This window comes from Pseudophryne corroboree, chromosome 6 (assembly GCF_028390025.1).
Source record: "Pseudophryne corroboree isolate aPseCor3 chromosome 6, aPseCor3.hap2, whole genome shotgun sequence".
Taxonomy (NCBI): Eukaryota; Metazoa; Chordata; class Amphibia; order Anura; family Myobatrachidae; genus Pseudophryne; species Pseudophryne corroboree.
Window position 1 is genome coordinate 182976934 of NC_086449.1, and position 15909 is coordinate 182992842.

The window sequence follows — 15909 nt, forward strand, 5'->3', positions numbered from 1 at the left end:
CAGCAAATCTTCTTTGCGTCTCATTCTGAATAAGGCACAGAGAGGCAAATGTGCTCGGCCTTGGAGAGCGATAAACTACCAACTGATCAGCTCCTGTCATTTTTCAAATACAGGCCTGTAACATGGCAGTAAGCGCCTTGAGTCCTGTTGGAGAAAGAGCGCTATATTAAAAAAAATCATTATTATTATTAGTTAGGAGCTGATGGGCTGGTACGTTATCTCAATCCACCTATCACTCTCCAGGGCTTCGTACATCTCCCCCTTATGCTTTAAAATGGACTGGCTGTCTTTTGAGTCATTGGTTTATGGTGATGACTTTCTTCTGCCTGTGACCAAGTAATAGGTTGTTGTAGGTTACAGCAGATATGTTCATGTAGCTATGTTATATATTATAAACCTGATTGTCACATTTATTACTTGTAACAATATAATTGTTACAAGTAATAAGTGTGCACTGTTATTACATACTAAGTAATGAGCTTAAAGACCAGAGAGTTACGCATTACAATCAATATGCAGGGTAGTTGGCGTATTACTGTGTTTAGAAAGAGGTTGTGGCTGAAGGAATTGCTTCGTACGGTTCTTGCTTGGGTTTAGGTAAATTAACACTAAATAACGAACTTTTGGTTCAGAGGCATTTATCCCTACCGATGGGCTGGGTACGAAATACCAGCAGTCAGGATCATAACAGTCAAACTGACAGCGGGATCCCGATGGCCAGATCCTGACATATTCTGGTAAGTATTTTAACCCTAGCCCACCCCTCCCGCAGTCTGACCCTAACCTCCCCCCACTGCCTAACCCTAACCCCTGTACTTCCGGGATATGCCGTGATTCTGGCCTACGGGGTCCTGCTGTTGGTCCTCTGACTGCTGGTATTTTGACGGCATCCCCTACTGATTCCTGGGTCATTTCCCATGAGCTTATGGCTCTCTGACACATGCATGTTACAAACAGTGTATGATGTCATAGAGGGCTAACCGATAGGTCACTAAGGCTCACCATAGTCCGAACAGAAGTGCAGCAGATTTTTTCCACAGCTCTCCATGTTATCTAACAGACAGGAGAAAGAAAGGTAGAAGGAGTTGCCTGGATTCCACTTCAGAAACATGGATAATATTCAGAGTCAGGAGGTAAAGATTTTGAGGGCTGAAAATGCTTTTCTGCTCGCCCAGACTGCTGAACTGAAGAAGATGGTCAGCTTGTTGCGGGAAAATCTCATGCGCTGTCTTCCGCCTCCAGGGACAGTATGCCAAGACGTTCCATGTAAGACCAAAATAAACTTGGGATAATTCAGCACAGAATGTAGCGTTTGGGGATGGGTACAATGGGCCTAATTCAGAGTTGATCACAGCAGCAAATTTGTTAGCAGTTGGGCAAAACCATGTGCCCATGCACTACAGGGGGGGGGGGGGCAGATATAACGTGCAGAGAGAGAGATTTGGGTGGGGTGTGTTCAAACTGAAATGTAAATTGCAGTGTAAAAATAAAGCAGCCAGTATTTACCCTGAACAGAAACAATATAACCCACCCAAATCTAACTCCCTCTGCAAATGTTATATCTGCCCCCCTGCAGTGCACATGGTTTTGCCCAACTGCCAGAGTGCTATCATACTAAGGGGGAGATTAACCAACGTATTTCATCATAAGCAGCGAGTTTTAGGGTTAGGCTGCGGAGAGTGGGGGTTAGGTTTAGGCTATGGAGAGGTACGGTTAGGGGGCCATTGGGGTAAGGTATACTTACCATCCACTATCAGGATGCTGCGGCCGGTATTCTGACCACCGGCATATTCTACCCAACCCGTTACAGGCTGTGTTTGAAAACTGACACATGGTGCTGCATCGTTCTCCAAGCTTTGATAGATCACCCCCTTAGTATGCCCACTGTATTATCCTAAGATGGAGGCAGAAAGTCTGAAGATAGTACAACTGTAGAAAATAATGATAGTTCTAATTTACATTTTTTCTCCTTATGCTAAATATCGAAGATAAGAGAGAGGATGTTCAAGAAACCCCTTGCCGCGGTAAGATCTCTTTCTACTAACCATTAATAACTGTTGGCATATACTGGGAACAAGCCGTGAGGTAATAGACCTACTGTCAGATACACAGGCCACAGCTCTGGCCAGGTTAGGACACACAATAGAACTGGTTAGAGCAAATGTTTAATACAGTTCTTTAGATCTCAAGAAAGAAAATACTGATGCCAGTCTTAGATGTAAGATACTGTAATATAGTAGCATTTGCTGAGCATCAGTGACCTCTAGGACAGACCTGGCCAACTTTTGTGGCTCTCCGGCTGTTATGAAACTACACATCCCAGCATGACCTGCCGGTTTTAGCATTCCCTAATAGCATAACTGTGGTAGGGCATGCTGAGACTTGTAGTTTCACAACAGCTGTAGAGGTACAGGTTGGCCAGGCCTGCGCTAGGAGGCCATAAGCTGTATCACACACAAGGAAACCACTGTATTAGGGGGCGATTCAGTTATTGCAATGCCTGCCAAGTGCCATCGGAACACTGCGGAGACAGTCTGATCGTGGACACCTCACAGAGCAGCGCAGGATAACTGGCTATGTTGGGGGAACTGTATTATAGAGTGATTTGTGCAGCTAAACATCACGGCCACACTTTGCAGAGAACTGAATTAAAATGAAAGGGCTTTTCCAGTTTATTTAGTCTCCTCTATCTAGGTGACTGTTGCTGGTGACACATTATGGAACACTTACACAGTCTGTCATTACAAGTGGGCAGATGCCAATTGGTAACATTGTTTTCCCATCTAGATCCCACTTATTTCCAACTCTGCAAACATCTAACTGGCGATATAGCCTTCCAACTGGAGCGACGGATTCTTGTATGTGTCTTCAAGAATCATGGTCATCTCTATGGTTTCAGGGTGGCCAACATAGAGGAGAAGATTTTACAGGTAAAATGAGGATTGCCCACACAAACACACACTCTCTCTCCAACCCCCCTCCCCAACTTTCTCTGCACGTCATATCTGCCCCCCCCTACATTGCACATGGTTTTGCCCATTAGAGGAAGATATTGCTTTTGGGATTAACCTTGAATTAGGCCCATAGTCTATTGCTAGTTGTGTTATGTACGGTTCATATGAGCACAATAATAGGATTTTGGTTACCTACCGGTAAATCCTTTTCTCGTAGTCCGTAGAGGATGCTGGGGTTCACATTAGTACCATGGGGTATAGACGGGTCCACCAGGAGCCATTGGCACTTTAAGAGTTTGAGAGTGTGGGCTGGCTCCTCCCTCTATGCCCCTCCTACCAGACTCAGTCTAGAAACTGTGCCCGAGGAGACGGACATCTTCGAGAGAAGGCGAGATTCACACCAGCTCACACATACAAGGCACATCAAGCTAACTAGCTTGAAACTCAGCAACAGCTGAAACATTACTTAACCAAGTAACAATGCAGTACTCAACTAAAACGAAGTTGTACTGAACCAAATAACGATAGCAGGAAAACGAAGCGCTGGGCTAGCGCCCAGCATCCTCTACGGACTACGAGAAAAGGATTTACTGGTAGGTAACCAAAATCCTATTTTCTCTTACGTCCTAGAGGATGCTGGGGTCCACATTAGTACCATGGGGATGTACCAAAGCTCCCAGATTGGGAGGGAGAGCGCGGAGGCTCCTGCAGAACAGATAGACCAAACTTCAGGTCCTCAGAGGCCAAAGTATCGAACTTGTAGAACTTTGCAAACGTGTTCGACCCAGACCAAGTTGCTGCTCAGCAAAGTTGTAATGCCGAGACACCCCGGGCAGCCGCCCATGAAGACCCCACCTTACGAGTAGAGTGGGCCTTAACAGACGTAGGACACGGCAATCCCGCCGTAGAATACGCATGCTGGATAGTGAACCTGATCCAGCCAGATATCGTCTGCTTAGAAGCAGGACACACCATTTTCTTGGGATCATACAGGACAAACAGCGAGTCCGATTTTCTGTGACGAGCTTTCCTCCTCATATAGATTTTCAGAGCCCTTACAACATCTATGGACTTTGATGAAATTGAGGAGTCAGTCGCAACTGGCACCACAATAGGTTGGTTGATATGAAATGCCGACAAAACCTTCGGAAGAAACTGCTGACATGTCGGGAGCTCAGCTCTATCTTTATGGAAGATCAAGTATGGGCTTCTACATGACAAAGTCCCCAACTCCGACACACGTCTAGCAGAAGCTAAGGCCAACAAAGTGACAGCCTTCCACGTGAGAAACTTGACCTCAACCTCCTGTAGAGGCCCAAACCAGTCCGACTGGAGGAACTGCAACACCACGTTAAGATCCCAGGGTGACGTAGGCGGTACAAAAGGGAGGTTGGATGTGCAGAACTCCCTTCAAAAAAATGGGAGGGAAGCCAACTGTTTCTGGAAGAAAATGGATAGGGCCAATATTTGGACCTTTATGGATCCCAACCTCAGGCCCATAGCCACACCTGCTTGCAGGGAGAGGAGAAACGTCCCAGTTGAAACTCCACCGTAGGAAACTTCTTGGACTCACCCCAAGATACACATTTTTTCCAAATACGATGGTAATGCTTAGACATAACCCCTTTCCTAGCCTGTATCAGGGTAGGAATAACCTTGTTCGGAATGCCCTTCCGGGCTAGTATCTTGCGTTCAACCTCCCTGCCGTCAAACGCAGCTGCGGTAAGTCTTGATAGGCGAACGGTCCCTGCTGCAGCAGGTCCTCCCGAAGAGGAAGAGGCCTTGGCTCTTCTAGCAGTAGAATTCAGAAGATCCGCGTACCAAGACCTTCTTGGCCAGTCCGGAGCAATGAAGATCGCTTGAACCCTTGTTCTCCTTATGAGCTCTTGGAATGAGTGGGAGTGGTGGAGACTGGAAAACCCACGGAGTCACTAGGGCGTCCACCGCCACTGCTTGCGCGTCCCTCAACCTGGAACAATATCGCTGAAGCTTCTTGTTGAGACGAGAGGCCATCATGTCGATTTGAGGTACACCACAAAGATCTGTTACCTCCTTGAACACCTCCGGATGGAGACCACACTCTCATGGATGGAGATAGTGTCTGCTGAGGAAGTCTGCTTCCCGGAATGAAGATTGCTGATAGCGCCAACGAGTGTTTTTATGCACAGAGGATGATTCTTGTTACCTCTGAAATTGCAGCTCTGCTCTTCGTTCCGCCCTGTCGGTTGATGTAAGCCACTGTCGTTACATTGTCCAACTGCACTTGAATGGCCCGATTTTTTAGAAGATGGGCCGCTTGGAGAAGACCGTTGTAGATGGCTCTTAGTTGTAGAATGTTTATCGGCAGGCCAGCTTCCAGACTTGACTTGACTCCCCTTGAGTGACTGCGCCCCAGCCCCAGAGACTTGCATCCGTGGTTAGAAGGATTCAGTCCTGAATCCCAAACCTGCGGCCCTCCAAAAGGTGAGGTAGTTGCAACCACCAGAGGAGTGAAATCCTGGCCTTTGGTGACAGACGTATCCTCTGGTGCATATGTAGATGGGATCACGACCACTTGTCCAGGAGATCCAGTTGGAAGGACCGAGCATGAAACCTCTCGTACTGTAGAGCCTCGTAAGAGGCCACCACCTTTTCCAGAAGGCGAATGCACTGATGAACTGACACCCGGGCTGGCTTAAGGACATCCCGGACCATTGTTTGTATCACCAACGCTTTTTCCTCTGGAAGAAACACCCTCTGCACTTCCGTGTCGAGGATCATTCCCAGAAAGGACAACCTCCTGGTTGGTTCCAAATTTGATTTTGGAAGATTCAGGATCCAACCGTGTTCCCTGAGCAGGTGGGTCATGAGAAGGATGGACTGTAACAGCTTCTACTTGGACGATGCCTTTATCAGCAGATCGTCCAGATATAGATTATGTTCACCCCCTGGCTGCGGAGGAGAACTATCATTTCCGCCATCACCTTGGTGAATACCCTCGGTGCTGTGGAGAGGCCAAATGGCAGAGCCTGGAACTGATCGTGACAGTCCAACAGTGCGAATCGGAGATAAGCCTGATGCGGCGGCCAAATCGGAATGTGGAGGTATGTATCCTTGATATCCAGGGATACCAGGAATTCCCCTCTTACAGACCTGATATCACCGCTGTCAGGTTCGGTTTTGCTTGTGTCCCCGGAGGGGGCGCTAGTGGGTCAGTGGAGGTAGGATGGAAGAAGTGAGGAGGCTGGATTGGGTTTCTGCGCATCAGCGCAATGGTGTTTTATTAACATAAAAGTTCACACAATAAGGCAGCAGAATAACGTGCAGGAATAAACAATAAAAAGTATGCAATGGAAATGGTGCAGCTTGGAAGCTGAGAGTCTATGGAGGAAATGGTAATGATGGATAAGTTCACTGGTGTGAGAACCAGAATGGTTTAAAACGTGGAGCCAGCAGAGATGGTAATATATGTGTAGCAAACATGGTAGCAGATGCAGGAGACTCAGGTGGAAGTCCACAGTGCAGTTCGTTAGGCACAGGCAGCTAGCAAGCTGCTTCACAGGTGAGGTGATGGAATGCACCTGGAGAGAGTCTCTACTGCTGAGGCTGAAGCACACAGTGGTTGTAGATAGGTGTGGAGCCAAATACAAATGCAGGGATTGCTGATGCTTGTAGTTCCACGGAGATGCAGGAAGGTAACCAGGAACACGGAGGATTCAAGAAGGTAACCAGGAACACGGAGGATCCAGGCACATGGGTCGCAGGAGTGACACAAAGTTCAGGACAACCACAGGCTCACCCTGCAGCTCCTGATATACCCCCTGGTGTGCAGACATTGGTTGGAGTGGGAAAAGGAGGTGCGGCCAAGCTCCGGATTGGCCGCTGTACTCTGACCGATGGAGACTGTCATGGCAGCGCCCCCGGGCCGCGGCCCGGCGGGAACGCGGCGTGCTCACACGCCCGCTGTTAAAGGAGCGTTCCTAGGCCCAGGATGACGTCTGGCGGCAGAGGAGCGGACGACAGCAGAACGTAGGGACCCCGGACGGAGTCCGCACCGACGGACAGATATGGCTGTGGTGAGTCGATTCCTGACAGTACCCCCTCCTTTATGGGTGGGCACTGAACACCCACGTGGCTTGGAAGGATGAGTTCTGTGGAAGACACGGACCAACCTTGGAGCATGGACATCTGACGAATTCACCCAACTTCTCTCCTCAGGACCATAACCGGACCAGTCGATAAGGTATTGTAGACGACCGTACCGGCAACGGGAATCCAGAATCTTCTCTATCTCGAACTCCACGCCCCGCTGAGTTCGCACTTTGGGGCCGACTGGAAGAGCTCTTTGGAAGCGATTCAGGACTAACGGTCTGAGGAGAGAGACATGAAAGGCATTAGGTATTCGTAGAGAAGGTGGTAACTTGAGCTTGTAGGCCACAGGACTGATGACTCTTTCGATGGAAAAGGGACCGATGAAACGTGGTGCAAATTTCATCGACGGGACTCTAAGACGGAGGTTCCGGGTGGAAAGCCAAACCTTGTCACCAGGTTTCAGGCTAGGAACTGCACGTCTTTTGCGGTCAGCAAAGAACTTATACCGGCTAGAAGCCTTCTTGAGAGAAGCATGAATCTTCCTCCAGGTTGAAGAGAACTGACTCAAGACAGCAGTGGCAGCAGGAACATCAATGTGAGGAAGTTCTTGAAAATCTGGAACACGGGGATGTTGTCCATATACAGCAAAGAACGGAGTTGTTTCTGTAGCAGTATGGTAGCGGAAATTGTGGGCAAATTCAGCCCATGGGAGCAGGTCCAACCAGTCATCTTGAGAAGACGAAACATAAAGCCTTAAAAAGGTTTCTAACTCTTGGTTTACCCTCTCCGTCTGCCCATTCGTCTGAGGGTGGTAGGCTGACGAAAACTTGAGGTTGACTTGCATGGCAGAACAAAGGGCTCTCCAAAATCTTGCCACAAACTGAACTCCACGGTCAGATATAATTTCAGTGGGTAGTCCATGTAAGCGGAAAATCTCCCGTAGGAAGATTTGGGCAAGCTTTAGTGCGGAAGGAAGACCCTGGAGTGGTACAAAATGGGCCATTTTGGTAAACCTGTCAAGCACAACCCAGATGGTATTGAATCCTTGAGAAGAGGGAAGGTCAGAGATGAAATCCATGGACAAGTGTGACCAGGGATGGCTGGGAACAGATAATGGTTGTAACTGACCTGCTGGAGATTGTCGAGGAGTCTTGTGCTGCGCACACTTCGGGCAGGATGCCACGAAATCTTTGATGTCAACTTTCATCTTCGGCCACCAGTATGTCTCAGAGAGGAAGTTGAAAGTTTTCAGGACACCAGGATGCCCAGTGAATTTGGACTGATGAGCCCAAGACAGCAACTTGGAACGGAGTTCTGGGGAAACAAAAGTCTTACCAGGAGGTGGAGCAGGAGAAACTTGAGACGAAGCAAATACCACTGGACTCAGGATGGAATGCGGAACCGAGTCGGACGTCTCCTCTTCGGACTCCATAGATCGGGATAAAGCGTCTGCCTTGATATTCTGAGAACCTGGGCGGAAATGAAGCTTAAAGTTAAAACGAGAGAAGAACATAGGGGGTCATTCCGAGTCGTTCGCTCTGTAATTTTCTTCGCATCGCAGCGTTTTTCTGCTTAGTACGCATGCGCAATGTTCGCACTGCGACTGCGCCAAGTAATTTTGCTATGAAGATAGTTTTTTTACTCACGGCTTTTTCTTCGCTCCGGCGATCGTAATGTGATTGACAGGAAATGGGTGTTACTGGGCGGAAACACGGCGTTTTATGGGCGTGTGGATAAAAACGCTACCGTTTCCGGAAAAAACGCGGGAGTGGCTGGAGAAACGGGGGAGTGTCTGGGCGAACGCTGGGTGTGTTTGTGACGTCAAACCAGGAACGACAAGCACTGAACTGATCGCAGATGCCGAGTAAGTCTGAAGCTACTCTGAAACTGCTAAGTAGTTTGTAATCGCAATATTGCGAATACATCGTTCGCAATTTTAAGAACCTAAGATTCACTCCCAGTAGGCGGAGGCTTAGCGTGTGTAACTCTGCTAAAATCGCCTTGCGAGCGAACAACTCGGAATGACCCCCATAGCCCACCGGGACTGGCGAGGATTGAGGCACTGGGCTGCCTTCAAATAAAGCAGATTTTTATGATCCGTATAGATGTTGAACGGAAATTTGGCCCCTTCCAGGAGATACCTCCATTCCTCAAGGGCCAGCTTGATCGCTAGTAGTTCTTGATCTCCAATGGAATAGTTAGCTTCTGCAGGGAGGAATTTACGAGAATAAAATCCACAAGGGTGAATCTTCCCATCAGTTCCCTTCTGGGAGAGAACAGCTCCAACTCCTACTGTGGAGGCATCCACCTCCAACTCGAATGGCTTGTTTACATCCGGTTGAGACAGAACTGGAGCAGACATAAAGGCCAGCTCGATCTTTTGAAATGCCGCTAAAGCTTCTTCTGACCAGTTGGAATGATCAGCCCCTTTCCGAGTTAAGTTGGTAATAGGAGCGATTAGAGTTGTAAATCCTCGGATAAACTTCCTATAATAATTGGCGAATCCCAGGAATCGCTGAATAGACTTGAGACTACTTGGAATGGACCAATTGGCAATGGCTTCCAACTTTGTCGGGTCCATCTGGAGATCCGATCCGGAAATTATATACCCCAGGAAGGGTATGGAGGGAACTTCGAAGGTACACTTGGATAATTTGCCGTAGAGACGGTTCTCACGAAGACGTCGGAGGACCTCACGGACTTGCAGACGATGAGAAGAGAGATCTTGGGAGAAGATGAGGATATCATCCAGGTAAACTACGAGGTATTTGTACAGAACGTCACGGAAGATTTAGTTAACAAAGTGCTGGAACACTGCTGGGGCATTGCTCAACCCGAATGGCATTACCAGGTACTCGTAATGACCATCTCGAGTATTAAAAGCTGTCTTCCATTCGTCACCACTACGGATTCTGATGAGGTTGTAGGCACCGCGGAGATCTAACTTGGTGAAGATGCGGGCTCCCTTAACTCTATCAAACAATTCAGTGATGAGTGGTAATGGATAACTGTTTTTGATGGTAATGTCATTGAGACCCCGGTAGTCAATGCATGGACGTAATCCTCCATCCTTTTTTTTAACAAAGAAGAAGCCCGCACCAGTGGGTGAAGATGAGGGACGGATAAATCCTTTCTGTAAGTTCTCCCTGATGTAGTCGCTCATCGCCTCAGTTTCAGGAACGGATAACGGATAGGTACGCCCCCTTGGTGGTTTCTTGCCGGGAATGAGGTCAATGGGGCAATCCCACTCTCTATGGGGCGGCAGAACATCAGCGGCCTTTTCACTGAAGACGTCAGAGAAATCTTGGTAAGCCGCAGGAAGATTTGACTGGGTTTTGACTTCAGAAGACTTGATAGGACAAACTTGGGCTAAGCAGGACTGGCGACAATGTGAACCCCAGGAAGTGAGTTGTAACGTAGACCAATCAATCTGCGGATTATGTAGTTGGAGCCAGGGCATTCCCAACACGATCTCCTGGGTTGCCTGAGGAATAACTAAAAACTTTATTAATTCAGAATGCAGGAACCCGACTCCCAGAACCACTGGTCTGGTTTGGTGAGAGATATTCCCCTTGGAGATTCGGCTACCATTTACTGCAGTGATGTAGACTGGATATGAGAGTTCGCAGATAGGCAAACGAAACTTATCTACCGCAGCTTGAGTGATGAAGTTTCCTGCGGCTCCACAGTCCACTAACGCAGATGCAGACTGAAGACCATCTGTAGTCTCTAAAGTCACAGGAAGAATGAGGTCTTGGTTTGAAGGAGCTTGTCTAGAAGATCCCAACTTGACTCCTCCTTTACAAGTCAGGATCTGGCGTTTCCCGAACGCACTGTACAAGAATTGATCTGGTGACCTGCAGCCGCACAATAAAGACACAATCTCCCACGGAGTCTTCTTGACCGCTCCTCAGGAGTTAGGCGGGACCTATTGATTTGCATAGGCTCATCAGAAGGTGGAGGCTGAAATTGTACTGAAGGTACCATTGTTGACTTGCGCGGCTCACTACGAGCACGCTCACTGTTGCGTTCGCGGATGCGAGAGTCCAACTTGATGCATAGAGAAATCAGTTCAGGCAATTGCTCAGGGACATCGCGGGTTGCCAGTTCATCCTTGATCCGATCTGAAAGTCCATGCCAGAAGGCTGCTACCAGGGCTTGATTATTCCACTGAATCTCTGCGGCTAACGTCTGGAACTGGATGACATATTGTCCCATACTCCGGGTACCTTGACGAAGCTGAATAAGGTCTGCAGAGGCTGATGTTGCACGACCTGGCTCGTCAAAGATACGTCTGAGGGTTGACACGAATTCAGCGTAATTGTTCATCAGAGGGTCAGCACGTTCCCACAGAGGAGACACCCAACTCAAGGCAGAACCAGAGAGCAGTGAGATAATGTAGGCAACCTTGGATCTTGACGTGGGGAAATTGTGTGATAATAATTCAAACTGGATTTCACATTGGTTAAGGAACCCGCGACATAACTTCGGACTGCCATCATATTTGCTAGGCACGGGCAGGTGCAAGCGTGACACTGGAGCTGATGCAGCCAGCGTAGAAGAACTCACAGCACTTGCAGGTGCTGGGGTAACTGGAACTGGAGTAGCAAGTACACTAGGCAGGGTTTGCTGTAGTGTATCAATCCGGGAGGACATCCCTTGCAGAAACTGGAACATCTGCTGCTGCACAGCCTCTTGACCATCCAAGCGGGAGACCAGATTTTGTAAGGCCCCTGACCCCACACTCTGACCACCGTCCGAGTCCATCGGTCCTGAACTTACTGTCAGGTTCGGTTTTGCTTGTGTCCCCGGAGGGGGCGCTAGTGGGTCAGTGGAGGTAGGATGGAAGAAGTGAGGAGGCTGGATTGGGTTTCTGCGCATCAGCGCAATGGTGTTTTATTAACATAAAAGTTCACACAATAAGGCAGCAGAATAACGTGCAGGAATAAACAATAAAAAGTATGCAATGGAAATGGTGCAGCTTGGAAGCTGAGAGTCTATGGAGGAAATGGTAATGATGGATAAGTTCACTGGTGTGAGAACCAGAATGGTTTAAAACGTGGAGCCAGCAGAGATGGTAATAAATGTGTAGCAAACCTGGTAGCAGATGCAGGAGACTCAGGTGGAAGTCCACAGTGCAGTTCGTTAGGCACAGGCAGCTAGCAAGCTGCTTAACAGGTGAGGTGATGGAATGCACCTGGAGAGAGTCTCTACTGCTGAGGCTGAAGCACACAGTGGTTGTAGATAGGTGTGGAGCCAAATACAAATGCAGGGATTGCTGATGCTTGTAGTTCCACGGAGATGCAGGAAGGTAACCAGGAACACGGAGGATCCAGGAAGGTAACCAGGAACACGGAGGATCCAGGCACATGGGTCGCAGGAGTGACACAAAGTTCAGGACAACCACAGGCTCACCCTGCAGCTCCTGATATACCCCCTGGTGTGCAGACATTGGTTGGAGTGGGAAAAGGAGGTGCGGCCAAGCTCCGGATTGGCCGCCGTACTCTGACCGATGGAGACTGTCATGGCGGCGCCCATGCTGCGGCCCGGCGGGAACGCGGCGTGCTCACACGCCCGCTGTTACAGGAGCGTTCCTAGGCCCAGGATGACGTCTGGCGGCAGAGGAGCGGACGACAGCAGAACGTAGGGACCCCGGACGGAGTCCGCACCGACGGACAGATATGGCTGTGGTGAGTCGATTCCTGACAACCGCCCAAGGAGACTCCATTTTGAACTTGAACTCCTCCAGAAAGGGATTTAGAGATTTTAGGTTCAGAATGGGCCTGACCGAACCATCCGGTTTCAGTACCACGAAAAGGTTCAAATAGTAACCTTTGTTTTGCATATGAGGAGGGACCGGTAGAATAACCTGTGCCACCACCAACTTCTGCCTGCAGGACAGCCCTGTCTGCCAACAAAGCTGGCAAGCCTGATTCGAAGAATCGGTGAGGAGGGAGATCTTGAAATTCGAGCTTGTACCCCTGGGACACGATATCTTGCACCCAGGAATCCAGGCCGGACGACACCCAGACGTGACAGAAATGCCTGAGTCTCGCTCCCACCGGCCCCACTTCCGGGGGCGTGCAGTCCACCGTCATGCGGAGGACTTCGGCGTACCTGAAGCAGGTTTCTGTTCCTGGGAACCTGCAGCAGCAGATTTCTTGGATTGGGACGACCTCCCCTAAAGTAGGTGTTGGACGGTCTGGCCTTTCGTGGCTTGGCAGCCCGAAAGGGCTGTGATGCAGTTGAAGAAAAGGTTTCTTCGTAGCAGGTGCAGCTGAGGGAAGAAAAGGTGACTTACCCGCTGTAGCCGTGGGGATCCACACATCGAACGCTTCCCCAAAGAGAGCCTGACCTGTGAAAGGTAGGGTCTCTACACTTCTCCTGGATTCCGCGTCGGCAGACCACTGTCGCAGCCACAGTCCTCGAAGAGCTGAGACAGACATGGAAGAAATTCCTGCAGCCATGGAACCCAGGTCTTTCATGGATTCTACCAGAAATCCTGCCGAATCCTGAATGTTACGTAAAAACAATTCAACATCAGATTTATCCATAGTATCCAAATTTTCAAGTAACGTTCCTGACCACTTTACTATAGCTTTGGCAATAGTGGGACGTAGTATAGCCTTTGAAGCCGTGTAAATGGATTTGAGCGTATTATCAATTTTACGATCAGCCGGCTCTTTCAAGGCGGTGGATCCTGGAACAGGTAAAACCACCTTTTTTGAGCGTCTGGTACAGACGCGTCAACAATGGGCGGGTTTTCCCATTTTTTCCTATCCTCCACAGGGAAAGGAAACGCCACCTGGACCATTTTAGGGATCTGGAATTTTTTCTCAGGGTTTTCCCAAGCTTTTTCAAAAATAGCATTTAATTTTTTTGACACAGGGAAGGTTAGCGAGGCTTCCTTATTTTCAGTGAAGTAAGCCTCCTCAACCTGCTCAGGTGTTGTATCAGCAGTATTCAACACATCCCTAATGGCCTCCATCATCAACTGCACCACTTTTGCAAGAGATGCTGCCCACCTCAACACATCCCCATCACCGTCCTCAGTGTCAGAATCGGTATCCGTGTCATCTTGCATAATCTGGGCAAGAGCACGTTTTTGGGAATATACAGAGGGGGGCCCTGAGGTAACAGAAGTGGGCCATACTGCCATAGAGTTCTGTAAAGCTTAAGTTGCAGATTCATTCTGTGCAACCCTAGTAGAAAGAAATCTGAGAAATCATAGATTTTATAGAGGATAACCAATCAGGCTCCCTTGCTGGTATCTGTGCTAAAACAGTGCAATCCTGATTACACGGAATGGGATCATCCTGAGAGGACATATCCTCTGCAGCATATGACACAGAGTCCCTGGACATAGCTTAATGGAGACACTCCACACACACACAGGGGAGGGCAGACAGAGTTTCACCCCCAAGAATGGCAAGAGAGACACAGAGATTGGAGCCAACCCACACACAGCGCTTTTTAGGTAAAGGGAGACCCCCAACCAGCGCTGACTGTGCACCTTAATAGGTTACACAGCATGTATACAGCTTCGTCCCCCTTCTACAATCCCCTGGTACCGTGAGAGATAGCTGGAGTTGTTCTGGAGGGACTTGCTCTTCACTGATAGCGTTGTGCAGGCAGGAAAATGGCGCTGAACGCTGCTGGGTCCACTCTGAGCAGAAGCTCCGTCCCCAAAATAGCGCTGTCTTCCTGCTCTCAGAAGATTATACTGGCCTCAGGAATTATGCTGGCAGCGATCCAGGGACCCTGACAGGCTGGAAGGTCAGTGTAGGGTATAGGCGCTGGCTCAGGGCGTCCTTCACAGCACCACACTATGTACCTCTGAGCCCCAGAGTGCAGTTAGTACCCTGTTGCCGCCATCTTCACACCGGCCCCCCACTTGCTAGGGGGGTCGGTGACTCACTCGCCACCAATCTTCTGGCTCTGTAAGGGGGTGGCGGCATGCTGCTGGGGTGAGCGATCCCCTGTGGCGGGGAACGTTCTATCCCCTCAGGAGCTCAGTGTTCTGTCAGCGGAGATAGTGGCTCAGACCCCGCAGGGCGGACACTCTCCCCCCTTAGTCCCACAATGCAGCCTCCCTGTAAAATAATAAACTCTAAAAAACAACTTTACTAGAGAAACTCTGGAGAGCTCCCCTAGCTGTGTCCGGCTACTCCGGGCACATTTTCTAAACTGAGTCTGGTCGGAGGGGCATAGAGGGAGGAGCCAGCCCACACTCTCAAACTCTTAAAGTGCCAATGGCTCCTGGTGGACCAGTCTATACCCCATGGTACTAATGTGGACCCCAGCATCCTCTAGGACGTAAGAGAAAAACACCTATGTCTGTTTCTTTGCCCATTCTCACTTTCTCCTCCCTTCCCTACAGTCCACTTATTGTCCTGTGACCAACAAAGTAGACGAAAAATTAAGGGCCGAGATGAACCAACGCTACGCAGCAGTCATGACGAAGCTCAAAAAACTGAATTACAATCCAAGTGTGCACCCAAACTTCTCGGAATACCTGGTGAATACATACGGAATACTAACATCCCATCCCGTCGGCAGCGAACGGGCCTCCTATAATGACCCAAATATATTGCGCAAGATGGTTGCCGACGCAGTATCTAATGATGTATTAGAAAATGTATATATCCTCCTCAATTGCCTAATTGCCTTGGCCAAGGAGGACGGTAAGCCGATATTGAGCTTGTAGAGGGAGGTTCTGTTGCTCCATCTTACAAAAGTATATCCTCCTTCCAGAGAATTCCATCAATTGGCCCACAGTGCACAAATACGCTAATTTACAGAAATAAAATAGGCAATTCTAAAAACACAGTCGTCACGTGTATGGTGCCACTTTACTTTAAGTAGAGAGAGGCTGATGAAGAGT

At 49.0% G+C, this 15909-nt stretch overlaps 1 protein-coding gene across 1 annotated transcript; it reads left to right on the forward strand.

The window, feature by feature from the left end:
• The first annotated feature begins 916 nt into the window (after positions 1–916).
• On the forward strand, positions 917–15857 carry LOC134935113 (speriolin-like protein). The gene is made up of 4 exons (XM_063930386.1): positions 917–1266; positions 1989–2024; positions 2788–2930; positions 15406–15857. The coding sequence occupies exons 1-4, from the start codon at positions 1110–1112 to the stop codon at positions 15730–15732; spliced, it is 663 nt and encodes a 220-aa protein (XP_063786456.1). The 5' UTR covers positions 917–1109; the 3' UTR covers positions 15733–15857.
• Positions 15858–15909: the final 52 nt, after the last annotated feature.

Coding starts and splice junctions, on each gene's coding strand:
- LOC134935113 (XM_063930386.1), top strand. CDS start 1,110: ATGGATAATATTCAGAGTCAGGAGGTAAAGATTTTGAGGGCTGAAAAT. Junction 1,267..1,988: donor AGTATGCCAAGACGTTCCAT/GTAAGACCAAAA, acceptor TAAATATCGAAG/ATAAGAGAGAGGATGTTCAA. Junction 2,025..2,787: donor TCAAGAAACCCCTTGCCGCG/GTAAGATCTCTT, acceptor TTTCCCATCTAG/ATCCCACTTATTTCCAACTC.